The following is a 22,732-nucleotide window of genomic DNA, read 5'->3' on the forward strand; positions in this document are numbered from 1 at the left end:
CTCAGTTGGCTTCACATCATCCCACAAAGCAAAGGTTGCCAGTGTGACTCCTGGTCAGGGCGCATGCCTGGGTTGCAGGTTCAGTCCCTGGTTGGGGTGTGTACAAAAGGGAACCAATGGATGTGTATCTCTCAATCAATGTTTCTCACCCTTTTTCCTTCCCTTTCTCTCTCTCTAAAAATAAGCAAATAAAACTTTTTTTTTTTAAAAAGCAGAATTAAGAATTGGAAAGTCCTAGGACTTATTTCAACCAGTGAAGATAATTAAGGTGACTGGGCCATTTTTACCACAGTTTGATCTTCTTTGGGAATCCTGATAGCTTATCTTCATCAGTAAGATATTGAATGTGCAAATTTGAATCTCCAAGGCTCGACACTTGAGCAAGTCACTCGAAATTACAGAAATTGTCATTACTGCCATTATTGGTATAGTGAAAATATTATTAATATTCCATCTTTTATTTCAACACTTATGTATCTTTTCTCCTCAAATATCAGCCAACTTCCCTGTGGAAGAGTATAATCAATGCTCATTTCTTCCTTGTATTAATTAGCACAGGTTGAAATTCTTTAACAAAAATTTACTTCTCTTGTAACAGTTGATGTTGGGTCCAGTCAGTGGGGCACCTCTCCTCCACGAAATCATTTGGGAAGTGTAGGGTAAAGGGAGGCAGTCTGGCTTCCTCACCCAGATATCTGAGCACCTAAGGGAAGCAGTTTCCCATAACCTTGAGAATGGGCCTGCTAAGCAGTATTCTCATAGCCTTGAGACTGTCTGATAAACTGTTCCCATTGCCTTGAGTGGGCTCGCATGAGCAGTATGAAGCTCTGTTGCATGATATCTGTTGGCAGCTGCTGGCTTTGTCTGTGTTCCGGTATGTAAGGAGGTAGGGGCTCCCCACTGAGTGCCACATGGTGGGACAGGTGACGTGCAGGAACATGCAGCTTGCAGCATGCGTGGATCGACCACCCTTAAACAAAAGCATGTCAAGCATCCCCTTGGCTCTGTGAATGTTCTTCTGTCTGCCTGAATTCTGTGAACTTGTCCGTCCTTGAATGGTCCCAACACAGGGAGTCAGGGTTCTATGTCTGGCTCTGTTCTCCCCTGAGGCTTTACGTCCATTTGTATCCCAAGAAGAAAGGGGAAAGAAAACATATGAGAGATTTTATCACTCTAGTTGGAAAAGCAATATTTTGTGTTTGTTCTGGAAAACCCTGACTGATTTATTCAAGAAGTCAGTTCTGACATCTTCATGTCACTATCAAATGAAGTTTCACAACACAACACCCTGGGTTCCAGGGTTAATAGATCACCGATGCAGCAAAAGTCAAGTTTAGGTAGCCATCTCTGTTCTTAGTGTGAGTACATATCTGCATGTTCTAGCACCAAATTTCTATATTTACATTCTTTTATTTTTCTTTCAAGTTTTAACCGACCACTTCTGATCAACTGATCTATTTTCACGAGTTGCAACCCAATGGCAGCCATGAAGATGACATTTGAACAAGCAAAAGCAGCAACATGCAAATTATGTGGAAGTACATTAGCCAAGAGGACCAGCATCCTGTTAAGTAGCACTTATTGAGACAGAGTGAACGAGAAGACAGTCTGAGAATATAAGAATTCATCACAGTGATCAAGAGACTGTTAACAGTCAAGCAGTCTGTAAGCAGCAGCATGGTAGCACCTGCTAAATTGGCTTGGCACACTTTTCAGCTCATAAGAACCCATAATAGACTGAGGCAGTTTATTATTTACACTGACAGCAAAAGAAAGATCAGTATAGTATCAGCTCCCTGTCTCCCTAGTCACACAGGGCGACACCAAACAGGGGGGCTAGATGACAGAGGATGGGGACCAGTGGGTCATTCTGTTATTGAGGAGCAAGGCAGGGTCAGCACTTGCAGGAACCTATGTGCTGACTTTAAATTCTAAAGGAAACTTTAACTTTTACAGAAATTTGCCTAAGAACTGAGAGGGAGGTAGTTAGGGATGGGGCCTGCAAAGCAGAAAGTTCTGTATTCAACAGAAACTAGGGACAGATGAGAAATTATTTGTATCCTACTCCTCCAATATAGAGATGAGAAACTCTCTGAAAAGAGCTCCACGCTATCAATCTCCCCTTGCTCCGGGAGGAATTTCAGGGCACTCAGGACTGCTCAGCTTTGCCTGCCTGGCCTTTCTGGAAGCATTCAAAGTTGCTAGGATTCCATGGTGGAGTTGTTCCCCTAGACACCAATGTCTGAAATATGACAAAGTGGAATTTTCTGCTTCCTATACAATAAGAGAAACATGTACAGTCTCATTAAGCAGGGCAAACTGTTGATCTTACATCAAGTTTTGGAGCAAGGCAGAGTTCAGGGACTGGGGAATTTTCAGAGGCATTAAAGATAGGACCTGTAAAAGCTGGTGGTTGGTTGACCTTTCAAACTCTGGTGTTTGCACTGAGCTGTTTGTGATTGGTTGGTTGTCCTTAATGGCTTGGATCCCTTCTGAGTGCTACTTGCTTCCATGGCCTCAAGGCATTTGGCATTTCCTAGGAGCTGGAAACTGTTTTTATTCACAAAAAAATAAAAGAACATCTGTAAAAATAGTCCTTAATCATTGTTAAAATCCCTTGCCGTATGACTGCTCTGCAAATACTCGGTTTACATTAGTTGGATACCCATGTAGTTGAAATGCATGATGTATGTCTTCTACGTCTTAGGTTTGTATCATATCACATGACTGTCAGGACCCCAGCTATCTGTCCCTGTTAAGAATCATGAAGATGAAAACTGAGAGGACAGCTCCACAATTTAGTGAACTCATAATTTGTCCAGAGAAGCCAGGCCCTCTGGGCCAGGGGATTGCAAACCTCGACTAGCTAGCAATTCCATCCACTTTCCATTGTATTCCCTGATCTACTTAGTGATGGGAGCGGGGAGCAGCCAATAACGCGAAAAAGGATGAGCGTTTGCAGAGCAAGGCGCTGGGGTCCGGGGAAGGGGTAGAACAGCGACCTAGGATGGGAATCTGCAGGCTGGGAGCCCTCCAAGGAGGCGGGAGGCTGCACTGGGTTTGCATTGGCCCAGAGGGCGCCCCTCCTCATGGGGCTGGCCTAGCGCGTGGGGGACTGTAGCAGAGCCTTGCACCAGGAGGCGGAGGCGGAGGCGGAGGCGGAGGCGGAGGCGGAGGCGACAGTGACTGTGGCGAGAGGCAACATGGCCGAGTACTCGCGGCTGCAGAACTCCCTGGCGCTGATACGCCTCCGAAACCCACCGCTGAACCCGATCAGGTAACAGGCTCAGGTCGCCTGCCTGCAGTGCAGGCTTTGACTCTCCCCTGCTCTATGAGAAAGACCCTGACTCTAATTGAAGGAGGTCTCATGTCAGGGGCCCTTTCATAGGTTAACTCAAAAAGTTACTATCTTCGCAGAGAACTCTCGTTCTCATTTCACTGGGAAGGAAACCGAGGCTGAGAGGCAGTCAGATGGCTGTAAAGTGGGGGAGCCAGTCTCTCTCATGCCAGCCTGGTCTCCTCCCTATGCCAACTTCGTGCAGAACCCTCTGCTTGCTTGCAACTTGGACCTAGGCCTACTTTCTATTTCCAAAGGTCTCAGTGCAAATCTGGCTGGATCTTGATCGCTTATTTCTCAATCTCCAGTCCAGGCCACCAAAACACGTAAGAATCGGACAACGTGGCTTCACATTTTACAAAAAATAAAAATCCCCATTAACGCCAGTGCAGTGAGTAAAGGAGATCTGTGCCCTGGCCCAGAAATGCAGTTTCTCCTGATCTGTTCTAGACCTCAAGACAGCGCTTCGGTGTACTATCCATGTCAATGTAAGCCCATTAAATAACATTTTCTCAAAACTCCTGTGTACTTTATCTTCTTTTACTCCCTCACAAGTACCTTTTTGGTTAAAACCCCTAACTCAGATTGTGCAATGCAGTAAGCTCTTACTTTTAAAAGTGAGATTAATGCTGCTTTTGTGAAAATTAATGAAGTTACTAATTTATGAGAATTAATGAAGGCACCGTCTTCCATGTCTCTGAAAAAGAGTATAGCGACTGATCATTCCAGGAGAGAGCCACCCATCCACAGGGAGTAGGATTAGCAGGAATTATAATTTATAATGAATATATAAAATATAGAGAGAAAGGCCTTTGCTTTCAAGGCTGAAATGAGGAGACCTCCTACTTTTCACAGAATTTCGATCCTGACATCAGATTTAATTGTATCATTAGTGTTAATGTTATAATTCTTATTCTTAATATGAGTTATTGTATTTAATAATACCAAAGGACTGTAGGAATAAAATCACACAAAGGCGGTATGTTCACTTACTTGCCATTCTCAGAAAAAAGCAAAATATTTGTTTTTTTTGGTCTCGATGAAGAAAGACATCAGCAATATGCTTACTTGTCAGTTTTGGACTTGCCTGTACTCTAATTAGAATCAGTAGAGATATTAGGACTGTCTGCCCCAACCTCTGCTCATGATGGAAAACAGTGCCCATCCAGAATTCCACAGTTTAATACCCACAACTAGGAATATTTTCTTAGAACTATTTGTAATGTTTGTGTCGTTCAACTCACTGTCACACTCCTTGTAGAAGAAATGTTAGTATCTACTTCATAAAGTTGGTAAGTGGCTTAAATTTGCTGGAGATTATAAACTGGCATTTAACAGATGCTATTATTGTTTCTATTAATCAGAGGCCTGTTATAAGCTCCTACTTCCAGGCGCTGCTGTTCAGAAGTCATTTCAGCTTCATGAAGAATTCCCCTACTTGGGAATAAATACTTTCTTGACCTTTCCCCTCCTCCTATCTGCTTCCAAATTTCTCTTTTAGATAGAGTGTATATCCCACTATGTTTATCCAGTTTAACAGGTTTCAAAATTTTTTTCTTGTTTTGTACTTTTCTTTCCCTCCTCTTTCCTTCCTTCCTATTTCCCTTCCTATTTCTAATTTTATGTGGAAAATTATCTCTTCCTAGCCCCCTGAGGGATTCTTATTTGAATATTATTTTGGCTCAAACAAATAGTGTAAATCCTTTGCTAGTTTAGCCAGCCATATTTCCTTCAATTCAGATGAATGCCATCCCCCCTGACAAACGCAGGGCGAGCCTGGTTCCTGGGCCTGTCTCCCAACACAGTCACTTTCACACTTTTTTTTTAGTGTAATTCATGCAGTAAGCAACCCCATGTTTTATACAGCAACCTAAGCCGCACAAGTGTACAAATACGTAACTGAAAGCAAAGTTTCATGAAACAAACTTATTCTTACTTGTGATATCATTCGATATATTCCATTTTCTCTTCTATTTCTTTGTTTTAAGAAAGGTGGTCACAAGCCACAAACTTCATTTGATGACATTCAGATTTTTTAAAAAGTCACAATATAAGACCTTCTATAGTCACAGAAACTAAAAAGTTTTGGTCAGCACTTATGAAATGTAATCTTTACTCTAGACTTGATTTCTTCATTGCTGACAGTATTAAGGGGAGAAAATAATCTCTCCACCTCTGGGATCTTGACCTTGCTTCCCGGCTGTGGTCCCTTTCCCTTGGCCAGACTCCAGTAAAGCTGTATATGCCACAGCCATTTCATTTTTCATTTCCCCCCTGTGTTTGATTTTTGCAAAATTAACAAGAACCTAAGAGAAATAAAAGAGTTGGCGCTGGGTGAAATGGGAAAAGTCAGCCTCTTCTCAGTGGCCCTGATTAAGCTCATTTGGGTTAATTTTGCAGCCATCCCTTACCCAGAAGGAAATAGGCACCTTTTGGACTTCTCAGTATTATGGATGGTTCAGAATCTTTTTTTCCTCAGATTTGGTTTCTAATTAACAGTCAAAGGCAAGAGGTTTTGTTTGATTTCATTTAGTAATCATGAGAAGAAATTAGGTGAAAAGGAACTGTTAAAGGCAAGTATCTGCTTTATTCTTGGAGGTTGTAACTCAGAGTTGTTGGTCTGAAATATATGGCTTTTATATTAAGTTTGTCCTTGTGTTTCATTTTATATTAAGATCTTTTTCTACCCTGTATGCTAAAGAACAGATATTTTACCGAGAATAGTTGGAATTCCATGGCAGAACAGACTAGACTCTGGTTCTATCATTTTCTCCTTGAAGCAATTCTTTAGCACTTGCCCTAGGTTCTCCTCCTTCATCACCCCTTGGCACTTAGAGATTCCCCGCTTCTTGACAAATTCGTTTCTGTTGGCCTTCGTGACTTTGGCTCCCTTGGTGCTGAACCACTCTGAATCAATCTACTGAAACACAGCAAAATCTACTACATGTCATTTCTTCCCCAGACCTTGCCTTGACCTCCTAAATTATATAGTTTAAGATTAGGTTTGGCTGTCAGTGACAGAAAAATAGTGGATTAAACAAGAAAAAGTTTATTTCTCTCATAGTGGTGTCCTGGAATGGTACGGCTGCTCTGCATTCACAGGGACCCCAATTCTCTTTCTCTTTTGTTCTGCCATCTTCAATATGTGGTTCCTTCCACCTCTTAGTCCATAAAGGCTGCTCCTGATCTAACCATCACATCTGCATTCCTGCCATGAGTAGAGAGGAAAGAAAAAGAAAAACTATCCCCAGTCGCTTTGGACTCTTCCCAAAAGTTGCATATGCCAAGTCTTCTATCCACTAGTCAGAACTTAATGCCTTGGGCTGACCTTACTACAAAACAGGCTGGGAAATGTGGTCTTTATTTTAGGCAGTTATGTATCCAGCTGAAAACCATATGTTTAATATTTTGAAGAAGGTGGGGAGGTTGGGGTATTTGGGGTAACTTGCAGCCCCTGCCACATCTGTTTCTTTTAGAGTATTTCAGTTTTCTTATATTTTGCCAGCATGACAAATTTAAAGTAATTCCTTCCCCCTCTGAACTTCCATATCACTTTCTTTGTATCTATTACAGCACTCATCTTAGTGTGATATTTTGTCGTATGTATTTTGTTCTCCCTAGGGTGTTACAAACTCCCTTTACTGTATCTAGAGGACTTATAACAGCATTTTAAAATTGATTAGTGCTAATTCTAGTGTTCAAAGTTATAAGAGTGCATAATAATATAATTTTCAAAAAGTTTATTACTTAATCAGCTCAGTGCTTAATTCACAATAGATACATATATTATTTGTTGAACAAAGAATGAAAGCTTAATGATTGGTATCTAGAGTTTTTATCCATTGTGTATGTGCTAAAGTTTTCATTGTTAGAAAAGGAAAAAACTGAGATGGTAGAAATTTAATTCTGACTAATGCTTCGTTGTTTTTTTTTTTCTTTTAGTATGGCTGTCTTAAGTGGAATAAAAGAAGGGCTACAGAAAGCCATAGCAGACCCTACAGTAAAAGCCATTGTGATTTGTGGAGCGCATGGCAACTTCTCTGCAGGTACCAGTATCTGATCCTCTCCCTTTGTCTCCGGAATCCAGCCAGGACTCAGATCGATACTGCATTAGCTGTCCCTGTGGGTAATACCATAGTGCGGGTAATGGTGTGGGACACTTGAGTGGCAATGAGAAACTGGGGAAAGATACTTGAATCACAAGAGAGACGCAGAGAAGAGTTTGACCTTACTCTCTTTTATATTGGATTGGACCGTTGTGAGATATTTAGTTGTAGGCTTGATGGCTGCAATACCTGCTAATATGTATATACCTGCTCTGTGTATATCTTCACCCTATGTGAACTTGAGCAAATTTCTTTAATTTCCTGAACTTCAATTGTATTATAGAATTGTTCACTTGAAACCTATATAATTTTATTAACCAATGTCACCCCAACAAATTCAATATAAAAAATTAAAAAATCAACTTCTTAATGTATAAAGTAAATACAGTAATATCTGTCTTGACTTTTTTTGTGAGGTTAAATGAAATCCTCTAGTGCAGAGCCTACATGTAGAAGATGTTTAATAAATGTTATTTTTTATTTTACATAGTCTTGAAAGGAAGTTCAGTTTTCTTCCAATAATCACCTATTTCAGAGACTATGCCACTTTTTGGGGGGTTATTCTTTAAAGATGCAAAAATATTACAAAAATATGGCAAAAGAATCTGAAATAGTGATTCAGTCATATTTGTGACATCTCTCCTCTTTTCCCAAATGAATATATTATGCCCTTTGACAAAGTCACATGGATACAAGGGCCTATGTAATCTTAGTGTAGCCAAGAGATTTAATATGTATTAATAGTAGCCTGATGCCCTGGCTAGTGTGGCTCGGTGGATTGAGTACTGGCCTGGGAACAAAAAGGTCATGGGTTTGATTACCAGTCAGGGCACATGCCTAAGTTGCCCCAGTAGGGAGCACATGAGAGGCAACCACAAATTGGTGTTTCTCTCTCTTTTTCCCTCCCTTCCCCTCTCTAAAAATAAATCATAGAATCTTTAAAAAATAAAATAATATACATTAATGGTAGCCTGAGAAGAAATAGAAATTAGAATTATGATAAACAATGAATATAAAAACGATAATCATTATAATAATTATCATTTATCTTGCCTGCTTTGTACTAGTGATCTGTAGGTTATTTATCAATAGTAAAAATGGTAGTATTTTTACATTTATTATATTTTAATTCTCAATAAATTCTACAGTTTTTATTTACAGGTGAGAAGGCCAAGCCTGTGAGAGAGGGTAAAATAATATACCAAACACAAACTAGGTATTAAATGCCTTACTTAACTGTTTGAAACTTAAGGTAGGGAACCCAAGAGGACAGCTCCGAGACATGGAGAAAGGGATCGGAATTGTGGAGAACTTGATATTTCTTTGTAAGGAGATATAAGAGAGAGAATGTATTAGAGTTTAGGACAGAAAAAAATAATTCCTGTGGAAAAGCATTAGGAATTAGCAGATTTGTCTTAATGGATTTATATACAGAGAAAAATGTACCCAACAACTGCAAAACAATACATTTTTCTCCAATCTGCACCATTTACAAAAATTGACTAGATACTGGACCATGAAAGCTTGTCTCAATAAATTTCACTTAGAATATGTTCTCTGACAACAATGCAAATAAACTAGAAATCTGTAACAAATATAGAACTGGAAATTCTCATGTTTAGAAATGAAATTAATTTCCCTGACTCAAAGCAGGAATCATAGTAGAATTTAGAAAATATTTTGAACTGAATGATAATGAAAACACAACATATATAACTTCACAAATACAGCTAAAGAAAAACTTAGCAAAAATGTCATAGTGTTATATAAATCAGGAGAGAAAAAAGGCTGAAACGTAATGAGCTAAAGATCTGTATCAAGGAAATAACAAAACAAACAGTAAAATAGATCCAAAGGAAGTAGAAGGAAGGAAATAATGCAGAAGAGAAATTAATGAGGCAGAAAACAAATGTGAATCAAGAAGATCAACAGTGTCAAAGTTAGTTCTTTAAAAGACTAATAAAATTGACAAAACTCTGGAGAAACTGATCAAGAAAAAAACAGCAAACAATGAATATAAGAAATCACAAAAATGTTATCACTGTAGACATCATAGCCTTTAGCAAAGATAATGAAGATAGTATGAACAAGTAGATTATTTAGCCCACCAAAGCTGACTTAGGAAGAAATAGAAAACCCAAATAGTTCTATAACCATTAAAAAACTGAATCAGTAATCAAAACTTTCACAAAGCAATGCCTGGCTGTCTTTGGCTTGTTTCTGCATCACTCCCCCTCCTACCTCTGTCTTCATGTGGTCTTCTCCCCTGTGTCTAAACTTCCCTGATTCTAGAAAGATCCACCCTAATCCACTATGACCTCATCTTGATTACATTTGGAAAGACCCTATCTCTTAAAAAAAAAAGGTCAAATTCACGGGTTTGGTGTAGACATCATTCAACCCAGGGCCCTTCCCAACTCATATTGTGAGGCTAGAATAACCTTGATACCAAGCCCTGTCAAGGACAGCATGAAAAGCAAAATTACAGATCCACTACATTCATAAATATAGATATAAAAATCTTAGGCAGTATATTATAAAATTAAGCCTAATAATATATAAAAATATAATATATCACTATTACCCCAGTAATACCAGATTGGTTAAACCTTAGAAAAATCAATGTAATTTATCTTATTAAAAAGATTAAAGGAGACACAATCGTGGTTATTTCAAGAGAAACTGAAAAAGCATTTGATAACATTTGACATGTTATATCATTTTTAAGGATAAAAATTCTTAGTAAACTAGGTATAGAAAGGAAATTTCTTAGTTAGGCTAAAATATCACTTTTAAAAACCTATAGCAAACTTCAAACAAAATGGTATCTTGAAAGCTTTCTCTACCAGAAAGGTATAAGACAAAGCTGGCTGCTATTACCATTTGTATTTGACATTGTATTCTAGGCCCTGGCCAGCCTGGTAAGACTAGAAGAAAATAAATAAAAGGTATAGGGCTGAAAAGAAAGAAACAAGCTTCATTATCTAGAAGATATGATAGTGTTTATAGAAAAACTAAGGATAATCTATCAGAAAATTATTAGGATTAATAAGAGAGTTTAGCAATTTTGCTGTCTATAAAATTAATATTCAAAAAATTAATTGCATTTCTATATGCCAGAGACAAGCAGTTAAAAAGTGAACTCACTAGACCACTGTCTGTACCTTGATTTCTGTACAATTGCAATGATAATAATACTAACCTTATGCTGCAAGTAGAAGGCGGTAGTATAACATTTAAGAATGTGGAGTGTGGTCAAACTATCTGAGTTCCAGTCTTTATGTTACCACTTACTAGTCATATGTTTGAATTGGGCACATAACATCTCAAAGCCTTAACTTTCTTACCTGTACAATGAGATTGTTATACTACTTAATTTAGGTGTTAAGAAGAGTATATGAACAACTTGGCATTATGCCTGATGTACTTATCCAATAAATGTTAATTGCTACTATTACATGAATACCCTTTTTAGTCTAAAGTTACAGGAATGATAGACCTGAGAGTCAGACTGAAATTCATCTTCTCTAGAACCAAAGGAATCTGTATGATGATGATGATGATAATAATAATAGAGTGTAAAATATGATGGGTTAGTGAAAAGAAGCCTGATCCCTTGACGCAGACACCAGCCCGCAGTGTCCATGGCGTCATGGATGAGATATAAGATAAATTCACATGGACTACCAGGTCCTGTGGAGGAAAAGGACAGCATGGCTACTCCCTCAAGGAGGGAGCGCCTCAGAGTGCCCTGGCCACTCTCTCAAGGGGAGAGTGCGCTGACCCTTGCCTTGACAGGGTTTTATTGGGCTTCAATTTGCACAGGAATACAGGTAAACTTCATTAATCATTGTCACATGGTAAGCATCAAACAATAGATAGCAAAGAACTCTGAGGGCCTATTCTGAGTTAGGGTCTGTTAGGTAAAGGGCTACAAAACTTTTGGCAACAAACTCATTTCCTGCTTGGACCTATATCATTTAATTGAGAGCATTTTAGCAAAGCAGGTTTCAAAGGATTTTACATATTCTTTCTTGGGCCTATCACTGGGAGTGGAGGGGGTGGGGGGCATCCTTTCCAGCACAGGGCTGAACCCCCCTCTGTCATTGTTTCAGGCTTAAGTCAGGCAGGGGAAGTAAGGCAGCCAAGAGATTAGGAGACTTCTCGGAGACAGAATGAGGACTCAGGCTTTGTCAAAGCTGAGGGGCGAGGATCCATCACCCCCTTTTGCTGTAGCCCCCCAAGTCCTTCCCTGGGACCTCCACATGATCATGCCTGTCTTAGGTCGATCCTCCCTTGGGGAGTCTTACCCATCATTGGTTAACCGATCAAGCACTAGGGGCCAGTTATGGAAAACAGAGCAGAAGCGGTGCTCCTGCCAGGGAGATAAGCTTTGTCTCCTTAGTGGTTTATGGTCCAAAGGTCTCTCACTCAGCTTTAGCCATTGGGGGGGGGGGGGGGGGGTTACAGCTCCAGAAACCAGGCAGGGCAGTTCCCAACAATTCCTGGATTGATGTTAGATGAGGAGCTGGTGGCATAAAAAAAAAAAAAAAAGGTTGAACATGAAATAGTTGCTTTAACTTTTTAATTTGTACCAAGCTTAATGTTTTCAAAGAATACATAATGTTATAGGGAAGGAGCTCAATATGTATACCATTATGTGAAAAAAAAGGGAAGATATAAAAAATGACTTTACAAATGCTCTCAATATTGCTAAAAAATATAGTAAACTTTCATTTAATTGTCACATCAGTCATTTAAATAGGCATTGAGACAAAGGTTAAATAACTCACTGAAGGTCCCAAAGCGATTTACATATATGCATTGGGAAAAAACTAAGAATTCACCAAATATTATGTTATCTCTATTTGATGATATTAGAGGTTATCTTTAGGTTCTTTATAATTTTGAGTATTTTTTAAATTTCCATAATACATATTATTTTTATAATTAGAAAAAGCAATGAGTGTTTGCTGTTATTGCTCACAAAAAAAATCTCACAGAGACATAATTCTAATCTGGTTGATTAATGTGTAACTCACAAATATGTATGCATTTGCCCTGAGATTTGCCATTGTAATAATTCATGCCCATAACAAAGATATGGCTTAAAATTGCTGTGAATATAATTGGTGAGCAGTATCATGGGAAGAATAGAAGACAATGACTCAGTCTCAGAATACTAGTTGTTGTAGAAGAATCTCTTTTCCCTTTCTCTAAGCTTTTAATTTTTCTGAGGGTAGAATTGCTACCTGCATATGGAAAGACAGACTTTAGAAGATTACAGAACTCCTAATAAAGATTTGAAGATTTTCTTTCATATCGGGCTGCATTTTTCCAGGCTTTTTTTTTTCTTTAGTGTGTTGCCACCCACAGGATGACTTGTGAAGTGTTTCATGGGTCCAAAGAGGTCTGAGATGCCTTAAGAACGACCTGGTACCTTATTGTTACGTCACAAAACCTATGTCTTTCTCAAATCTCTTTGCCTTGTATTTGTGTCCTTAGGTGCTGATATCCATGGTTTCAGTGATCCCGTTAATTCTGAGTTTAGACTCGGACATTTGGTAGATAAAATGCAGAGAAGCGAGAAGCCCATTGTGGCAGCTATCCAAGGCATGGCTCTAGGAGGTGGACTAGAGCTGGCCCTGGGCTGTCACTATAGGATCGCCCACGCGCAGGTAAGAGCTGAGGCTCTCTGTGGGACTTGGTGTGTGGGTTTTTCTTTAGGGCAAGCCCTAAATGTAGTTATAAGCATCTGGGGTGATCATTTTAAATGGTTGGCTTACTGGTTGACAACTGTTAGGTCTTTCCAGCACTGGTGCTCAGCTATTGTGTACCAATGCAGTTTAACTGGTTGCTAAAATGTTGAAATACATTCATTCTGGTTGGTAAGTTGCTGCTATCCTAAGTCCCCTGACTGTCCCTTTGCTTCTCCTAACCCTAGCCCTTGGACCTGCCCAGAATCCACCAATGAAAGGGAAAACCCTGGGTCAGTGGTGGGCCCCCAGGTCTCTACTCCAGTGCTATCTCCCAAGTAGGATTTCACTGAGCCATGCTTATGCTGTAGTAGGTAGTAAATACTTTGACTACCACCCCTAAGTGTGTATGCTTATTTAAATTTTCATTTCCTATCTCTAAATTTTCAGTTTTCTGGTCCCTTACAATTATCAGTACCTAAGAAGACACATTCCTATTCAAAACAGCACAAAACTACTGTGTCCATTTATTTCTGGAAATAGAGATTTAATTTGGGCTACTGTGTAGAATGAAGCCTTACCAGTCTTACAATAGTAACATAGTTGTAAGTAATGTAGTTTTCTAATGATAAAGATAATAGTCATCATTGTAATAGACTAGCAATCACAACAAAAGTATAAAGGTGTACAGTAAAATCACCGTAAACTCATAGTTCAGAAATAACCACTATTAACATTCAGTTTTATTTCCTCCTTTTTTTTCTATGTAATTTATTTCTTACATTATTTTTCTTGGCAGTCTTTTTTAAAACCACATTTGAGACTTTATTTTATTTTGTTTGTACTCTATTTTTATGCTAATGTGATATTTAACCTATTATTAAATATGCTTAATCTATTCTACCTTTTAAAGAGTTCAATTCATTTAAATTTAATGCAATCATGATATGGAAGGACTTCTTTCATTTTGCTATTTGTTTGCTATGTCTTATGACTTTTTTGTTCCTCAATTCTTTCATTAATGCTTTTATTTGTATTAAATATTTTCTTTTTTATATTAAAAATTTTAATTGTTGTTCAATTATAGTTGTCTCCATTTTTCCCCATTGTTCTCTCCCACCCTGCCCACCCCACTACCCCCACATTCAATTCTTCTCCCTGTGGTCCTTGTCTGTGAGTCCTTTATTCATGTTCCTTGACCCTTTCCCTTCTTTCCCTGTTATCTCTCTCACCCCTCCTCCCTCCCCTCTGGTCACTGTCAGACTGTTCTTTATTTCCATGTCTCTGGTTCTCTTTTGCTCACTTGTTTGTTTTGTTGATTAGCTTCCACTTACAGGTGAGAACATATGATATTAGTCTTTCACCGCCTGGCTTATTTCACTTAGCATAATGCTCTCCAGTTCCATCCATGTCGTCATGAAGGGTAGGAGCTCCTTCTTTCTGCTGCATAGTATTCCACTGTATAAATGTTGTATTAAATAGATATTGTCTAATACCCCTTTAATTTGCTTGTTGTTTCTTTTACTATATTTTTAGTTGTTTTCTTAGTGGTAATTACCCTGGATATTACAATCTATTTCAGATTAATACTAACTTAATTTTAATAACATACAAAAAATTTGCTTTCATACAGTTCTGTTACCCACCTACCCCTTTAAATGCCATTGTTCTCACAAATTATATTATTATACACTGTGTGCCCATCAACATAGATTTATAATCATTACTTTATGGAGTGGCCTTTAAAATCAGATAATACAAAAGGAATTATAAACAAAAATTACATCAATACTGGTAAATATTGACATAGGTAAATATACTGTCCTTTTTATTTACCTATGCATGAGTTACCTTTGCCATTGCTCTTTCTCCTTGTGTGTGGATTTGAGTTACTATACTGTCCAGCATCCTGTCGTTTCAGCCTGAAGTGTTTTGTGCTGGGGAGATCTGTTGGGCACAGATTCAGTTTTGCTTATCTGGGAATGTCGGAACTTGCCTTCCTTTTCAAAGGCTAGTTTTACTGAATATGGAATTCTTGTTTTACAGTTTTTTCCCTTTCAGTGCTTTGAATATGTTGCCCCATTGCCTTTTGGCCTTCATGGTGTCTGATGAGAAATATGCTGTTAATTTTATTGTAAATATTATTTAAAAAATATAATTTTAAATGGCTATATAATTTTCATATAGACTTACCATAATTTATTTAACCATTTACCTATGTTGTTCTAATTTTTATGAAAGCTTATAAGTAAAGACACATTCTCAGTACCCCTTTGTCTTTGTTTCTCTCACTGTGACCTTCTGCACACTGAGTGCAGATCTAATGTATGAAAAGTAATAAATAAGTTAGGGGTGGGGATGAACAGTGGTGGGAAAAAAATGGGGATTGGCTGTTAGGAAACCCTTGCGTGAGAGAGGCTTAAATATTCCAGGTGTTTTGGAGCTATTAGCATCACAGTGTGGGTAGATTGCAGTCTGTATTTAGATAACTTCTCCTCTCTTCTTTGTAGCTGTAAAATGACTAACAGAGCTTTGGCCACTTTTACATGGCCAGGAGGGGCTCATCCTCCCATCCAGATTGGGGTCACGTTCTCCTCCTCCCATTCCCCACCCCTTCCCCCTCCTCCGCCTTCCTCTTCTTCTATGGCTTTATTAAGGTATAACTCACAAACCATACAATTCACTTGTTTAAAGTGTAGAACCCACTAGTATATTAGTATATTCACAGAGTTGTGCAACCATTCCCACAGTTGACTTTAAAACATTTCAATACCATAAAAGGAAACTTCATGCCCTTTAAGAGTAACCCTCCATTTTCCCTCTCCCCCATTCCAGGCAACCACAAATTTACTTTCTGTCTCTATGGATTTGGCTATGCTAGACATTTAGAATAAATGGGTTATTCAATATGTTGTATTTTATGACTGGCTTCTTTCAGTTAGCCTAATGTTTTCAAGGTTCACTTATATCAGAGCCTCTGTTTTCCATGGAAAGAAAGTACTTCATTCTTTTCCATAGCTAAATAATATTCCCTCTATGGATAGGCCACATTGTGTTTATTTATTCATCAGTTGATAGTTGATAGATATTTGGGTTGTTCCTACTTTCTTGGCCTTAATGAAAACAGTGACACTATGAAAATTTGTGTACAAGTTTTTCTGTGGGCACGTTTTTGTTTCTCCTGGGTACATACTCAGGTGTGGAGGTGCTGGGTTATATGGTAACTCTGTATTTAACCTTTGAGGAACTGGCCACTTGTTTTCCAAAGGGACTGTACCATTTTCTATTCTCACCAGCAATACATGAGGGTTTTGTGTTCTCTGCATCCTCTCTTGCTCTTGTTTTTTTCTTTTTTATTATAGCCATCCTAATGGGTATGAAGTGGTATCTTGAAGTTTCAATTTGTATTTCCCTGATGGCTAGTGATATTAGTATTTTTTCAAGTGCTTATCAGCCATCTGTAGCTCTTCTTTGGAGAATGTCTATTCAGATCCTTTGCTCACTTTTAAGTGGATTGTCTTTTTATTATTGAATTGTAAAAGTTCTTTATATATTCTAAATATATGATTTTAAAATGTTCTCTCCCATTCTGTGGCTATCTTTTTACTGCCTTGGCTGACTGAATCTTTCAGGGCTCCATAAAGCTCTTTCTGGAGACTATTATTTTTGTTGACTGAGACAGGTTATAATAGAGTCAGGAAAAAAAATGTGTTAAGATGCTAGTGTTGTGTTTCAACATAAAGACTTAGGAACAGCATAGCTCTTTTTATTTTGTTAATTAAATTAAATGAGAGGGTGTACAGTAATTTGCTTTGTGGAAACTCTTGCTGAATCCTATGAAACAATCAATGTTTATGAGAATTTGGAAAATCCAGGGCAATGCTCACCTTTACTCTATGTCATTTCATTCTAATGACCTTTGTGCCTTTAAACTTCGACAGGCTCAAGTTGGCTTCCCAGAGGTCAAGATAGGACTTCTCCCTGGTGCAAGAGGATCCCAGCTTCTTCCCAGGCTCATTGGAGTTCCTGCTGCACTTGACTTAATCACTTCAGGTCAGTGTAAACCCTGCCAGCAGTTGTCTAGATCACTGTGAGGAACTGGGCTAGGATTTAGAAAAATTCTGGCTGGACCATTCCATACCTATGTGATCTTAAGAGGAGACTTTAACTTCTTTGACTGTCAATGTTCTTGTCTATAAAATGGAAAGAATACTTTTCCAGAGAGCTTCTCAGATGTTACTGTGAAGATCTTCACAGTAACATTTGTGACTTCTGGGAAAGGTATACAAAGTGCTAAATCATATTTAGAATTTTATTATAGTTCAAGCACAAGCTCATGGACACTGGTGCTCACATAGGATATATTATATTCAGATCTAATTTACAAATTGTAATATAAACAGGAATTAAAACCAGAATTTTCAAAGAAAGATTTCAACCTTTAGGGTGCAAATGACTGAATTTTTTATTTCTCAAGTGTTAATACATTAGTACAAATAAAAGTTCTCTTTTAATAAAGAATGTGAACAGTGCAACACTGGAAAACATTTAGGCATCCTAAATTTACCAAATACCATAAGACATATAAAGGCATTTTCAGTTGAGATAAGGTTGGAAGAAAGACTATATATGACTACTTATGCTAAACAGGTATAAATAATTATGAGACTTCAGGCCAATCACTTTACCTTTTAATGCCTTAGTTTTCTTAGAAATGGGGATAATAATAGTACCTGCCATATACTTACACAGTATGGTGAAGATTAGATAAGTTAATGCCTACAATGTGCTTGGGAATGGCCCCAGGCATGGTAATAACGTCATAAGTTTCAGCTATATATTGTTATTCGCATATCTGTCTTCTTAGTTAAGAGGAGACTTGAATAAAAATAGATGAGGATCTTGGTGATAGACTATATCCTCAAGAAGGGGCAATAAAAAGAGCACATGCTTTAGAATCAAAGCCCCAAGTTTGAATACCAGCTCTACCACATTTAAACAATATGCCTTGTGCAAGTTCATTTTTACTCATTCATCTAGTGACTATTATTAACCTTCCCTCATATGCTAGGCCTAGTTCTAGGCATTGGGAGTGTAGCAGGGAACCAAACCAATAAAATCCTGCCTTCGTGGAGATTATATAGAGAAAACAACAGTGACAAACATCATGTTATCACATTTCATCAATTCAGAACCATAGTTTTTCCACACCTTTGAAATGAGGATGCCTCTTACATTTGTTTTGAGTCATGCCTTAATCGGCAGTGCTTTTTTTCTTTCCTAGTTCTGTGGGTTAGGAATTTGGGAGCAGTTTAGCTCAGGGTTTCTTATGAGGTTGCAGTCAAGACATTGACTGGGGCTGTAGTTATCTGAAAACTCGACCAGGGTTGGAGGATAGACTTCCAGGGTGGCCAGCACGCATGGATGGCTGGATGGTGCTGACTGTTGGCAGGAGGCCTCATTTCCTCTCCATGTGGACCTCCCCATAGTGCTGCGCAAGTGGACTCTGGCCTCCTCTAGAGTTTTCCAAGAGAGAGCAAGGTGAAAGGTGCAATGTCTTTTATGACCTAACTATGGAATCACACACCATTTTTTCCTGAACTATCCTGTTAATTATACAGGTCTTCCCTATTCAGCATGAGAGGGGGCTTGAATACCAAGAGGCTAAACACATGGGGGTGCCTTTGGAGACCAGCTACCACAACTCTGTACTCAAACACATGCCTACCTATTATATTAGTAGTATGCATATATAGTAGGCTAGATGGAAATAAGTGCTAAGGAGAAAACATAAAGCAGAAGTGGGGATAATAAAATCTCAGGGACAGAGATGATATTTTAGGTAGAGTAGCTAGGAAAGGCTTTCCTACAAAATAACATCTGAGTAAACAGCCAAAGGGGGTGAGGAAGGTTACTATACTAATATCTGGAGGAAGATATTCCGCATGGAGAAAAGAGCAAATGCAAAACCCTGAGGCAGGGACGTACCTGGAAAGTTCAAAAAAAGAAAAGCAAGAAGGTCAATGCGGGTGGATTGAAGTGAGCACAGGGAAGAGCAGCAGGGGATGAAGTCACGTCATGTAGGGTCGTGAAGATTACAGAAAGAATGCTGGCTTTTCTTCGGATTGAGTCGGAAAGGGACTGGAGTGTTTTGAGCAGGGGAGTAACATGTCCTGTTTTAAAAAGATCACTCTGGCTGTTGAAAATATATTAATCAGAGCTAAGGGCAGAAATAGGAAGACTGGTTAGAAGTCTGCTGTAATAATCCAAGGGAGAGATGATGGGCGCATGGACCTGAGTGGTAGCAATGTAAATGATGAGACATGTTTGAAGTTTGGTTATGTTTTGATGGTAGAACCAACAGGATTTTGTGACAGGTCAGATGTGATAAAAAGGAGAGTCAGGGATGAATCCAATGGCCTGAGCAGCTGGAAAGAGGGTGCCATTACTGAGATGGGGATTTCCGCTGGGAGAGCAGGTTCTGGGGAGGAATCACAGCACCCAGGTTGGGATATGTTAAGTGTGAGATGCCTGTTAGACATCCAGGTGGAGTGTCAAGTAGACAGACAGTTGGAGAGGCTGACCCAGAGTTTAGGAGAGAAATCTTCTGGGCTCTCAGCCTCTGTTTTCTCATCAGTTAAACCAAGTGGCTTTAAGGAATAATGAAATTACATGACATATTTCTGTCACATAGAAGGTTTTTGCCAATGCAACTGTGGGAAGCAGAATGATGATCCCCTAAAGATGTCCCTGTCCTAATCCCCAGAACCTGTGAATATGTCACCTGACATTCAAAAGGGACCAATGTAATTAAGTTAAGAATCTCCAGTGGGAGATTATTTTGGATTTTCCAGGTGGGTCCAGGTCATCACAAAGGCCCTTAGAAGAGGGATGCAAGAGGGCAGGGAAGAGGGAAGATACTATGTGGGTAGCTTTGAAGATGGAGGAAAAGGCCACAAGCCAGGAAGTGTAGGCAGCTTTTCTAGAGTCTGGAAAAGACAAGAGAGATTCTTTCTGAAAGCCTCCAGAAGGAACACAGTTCCACTGTCCTATTTTGGATTTCTGACATCCTGAACCAAGATTACACATATGTGTTGTCTTAAGATACCATGTGTTTGCTTGTGGTAACTTGTTACAGTAGCAATAGTAAACTAATACAGTCATTGTTAAAAGTGATGAAATTAAGAATCTTTATGGTTTGGAAAATTTTTTTTATAAGAAAGGATGTTAAAAATAATTGTTACTGGGACTTCCACCAAGATGGAGGCGTAGGTGGAAACACTTTGCTTCCTCACACAACCAAATCTAAAAACAACAGTTTAACAACAATAAACGCATCCAAACCACAGAAAGTCGAACAATACGGAGTCCGAAAACAACGGACCGCTCAGCTAAACTCGTGAGAGGGGTGAAGCCAGCAGCGGAGCAGGGTCGGGCAAAAATGATCCCCCCACTCAGGCGGCGCGCAAGCAGCCGAGGGCGCGGATCCCAGGTGTGGGGTAGCTACGGGAAGGAGCGGTGCAGCTGGTTGTCTGCGGTCGCGCATTTGTGCGCAGATAAACCAGTGAAGAGATGTGCATTGAGACAGACCACGCAGGCCCCTGCCCAGGGTGGTGGGCTCGCACTTTTGCACTCAGATAAACAGGTGGGGGCAAGCGGTGAGGCAGACCAGTGAGCAGAGAGGACTGCCATTGCTCCCTCTCTGACTCCGCCCCCACATACAGCATCACAAACCTGTGACCTGGGTGGTCCCGCCCTGGTGAACACCTAAGGCGCTTCTCCTCATATGTAACAGGCACAAACAGATCAAAACATGGCTCAAGAACAACTCAGAGCCCCAGAGCCAATAAATCTAAGCAATGAAGAAACAGCTAAACTTTCAGATGCACAGTTCAAAACACTGGTGATCAGGATGCTCACAGAGCTGGTTGATTTTAGTCACAAATTAGAGGAATATATGAAGGCTAAACTAATTGAAATGAAGGGAAATGCACAGGAAGTCAATAGTAATGGAAAGGGAACTGGGACTCAAATCAAGGGAGCAGACCAGAATAAAGGAAAAAATGACCGAACAGAAAAATATGAAGAAACAAGAATTCAAAAAAAATGAGGAGAGGCTTAGGAACCTCCAGGACATCTTTAAACATTCCAACATTCGAATTATAGGGGTACCAGAAGGGGAAGAGGAATAGTCATGAGTGGAAACCTTATTTGAACAAATAATAAAAGAGAACTTCCCCATTCTGGCAAAGGAAATAGACTTTCAGGAAATCCAGGAAGCTCAGAGAGTCCCAAAGAAGGTAGACCCAAGAAGAAACACACCAAGGCACATCATCATTACAATAGCCAAGATTAAAATGAAGGAGAGAATCCTAGAAGCAGCAAGAGATAAGGGGACAGTCACCTACAAAGGAGTTCCTGTCAGACTGTCAGCAGATTTCTCAAAAGAAACCTTACAGGCAAGAAGAGGCTGGAAAGAAGTATTCCAAGTCATGAAATCCAAAGACCTACATCCAAGATTGCTGTATCCAGCAAAGCTTTCATTTAAAATGGAAGGACAGTTAAAGTACTTCTCAGATATGTTCAAATTCAAGGAGTTCATCATCACCACGCCCTTATTATATGAAATGTTAAAGGGACTTACCTAAGAAAAAGAAGATAAAAAAGATGAACAGTGAAAGGACAGCAAACTCACAGTTATTAACAACCACACCTAAAACAAAAGCAAATTAAGAGGACAGCTAGATCAGGAGTGAACCATAGAAATGAAGATTATGTGGAGGATTAGCAACAGGGGAGTGGGAGAAGGAGAAGGGGGGAGAAGGTACAGAAAATAAGTAGCATAGACAGTAGATAGAAAGTAGATAGGGGGAGGGTAAGAATAGTAGGGGAAATATAAAATCTAAAGAACTTGAGACAGGTGTTCATGAACTAAAGGGGGGTGGAATGTGGGTGGGAGGAGGTATGCAGGGTGGAGGGGAATGAGGGGGGAATAGAACAAATGTAATGGCATAATCAATAAAATAAAAAATATATATTAAAAAAATTGTTACTGAAAGTTGAAGATTCCCTACTAATGTAGGGAAAAAACACCAGTGTTGCAGGAACTGATCTCATTGGAAATTACTAAGTATATAGATTTGGATTAAATTAGTAAGTAAATAGTTAACATATTCCAACCTCCTGAAATCTATAAGAGAGGTAATTCTGGCAAGTGGATAGATGATAGCACCAACTATTGCTTCTCCACAATTCTGTGCCACCTGAAAACAAGTGAATCTTCAGCAGTGACCACAAAAGATGCTTGAATGCATTGCAGTTCATTCCCTGATGCTCTGTCCAATCGGGTGGCAAGAACTGCAGTGCCCTGTTCTTTCTGCTTTTACTTTGTAGGTCCCATCCTCTTCGTTCACTGAACAGCACAGAAAGCCTCCGCTCTGTGCTCATAGAACTTTTCCACAGGTCTGATGGGATTCTTGATGATCATTCAAGGGACAAGGATGCCCCTGGGCTCTAGACTTTGATTAGATACCTCTTAGTATCCAGAATACTTGGGGAGACAGGTTGGGAGTGGAACCTTTATCCTGCCTGCC

At 39.2% G+C, this 22,732-nt stretch overlaps 1 protein-coding gene across 2 annotated transcripts in view; it reads left to right on the top strand.

The window, feature by feature from the left end:
• Positions 1-3,160: 3,160 nt before the first annotated feature.
• EHHADH (enoyl-CoA hydratase and 3-hydroxyacyl CoA dehydrogenase) overlaps positions 3,161-22,732 on the top strand; it is a 45,950-nt gene continuing 26,378 nt past the window's right edge. The window contains exons 1-4 of one of the 2 annotated variants that reach the window (XM_037131288.2): positions 3,161-3,277; positions 7,280-7,383; positions 12,949-13,121; positions 17,081-17,192. In XM_037131288.2, coding sequence (XP_036987183.2) covers positions 3,204-3,277; positions 7,280-7,383; positions 12,949-13,121; positions 17,081-17,192 — 463 coding nt within the window. In that variant the 5' untranslated portion in view covers positions 3,161-3,203. Of the gene's footprint in view, positions 3,278-7,279; positions 7,460-12,948; positions 13,122-17,080; positions 17,193-22,732 lie in introns of those variants that run through there. The other variant, XM_037131289.2, reaches the window with a different exon arrangement.

Source organism: Artibeus jamaicensis, unplaced genomic scaffold (genome assembly GCF_021234435.1).
Source record: "Artibeus jamaicensis isolate MK-2021 breed Jamaican fruit bat unplaced genomic scaffold, CSHL_Jam_final scaffold_474, whole genome shotgun sequence".
NCBI lineage: Eukaryota > Metazoa > Chordata > Mammalia > Chiroptera > Phyllostomidae > Artibeus > Artibeus jamaicensis.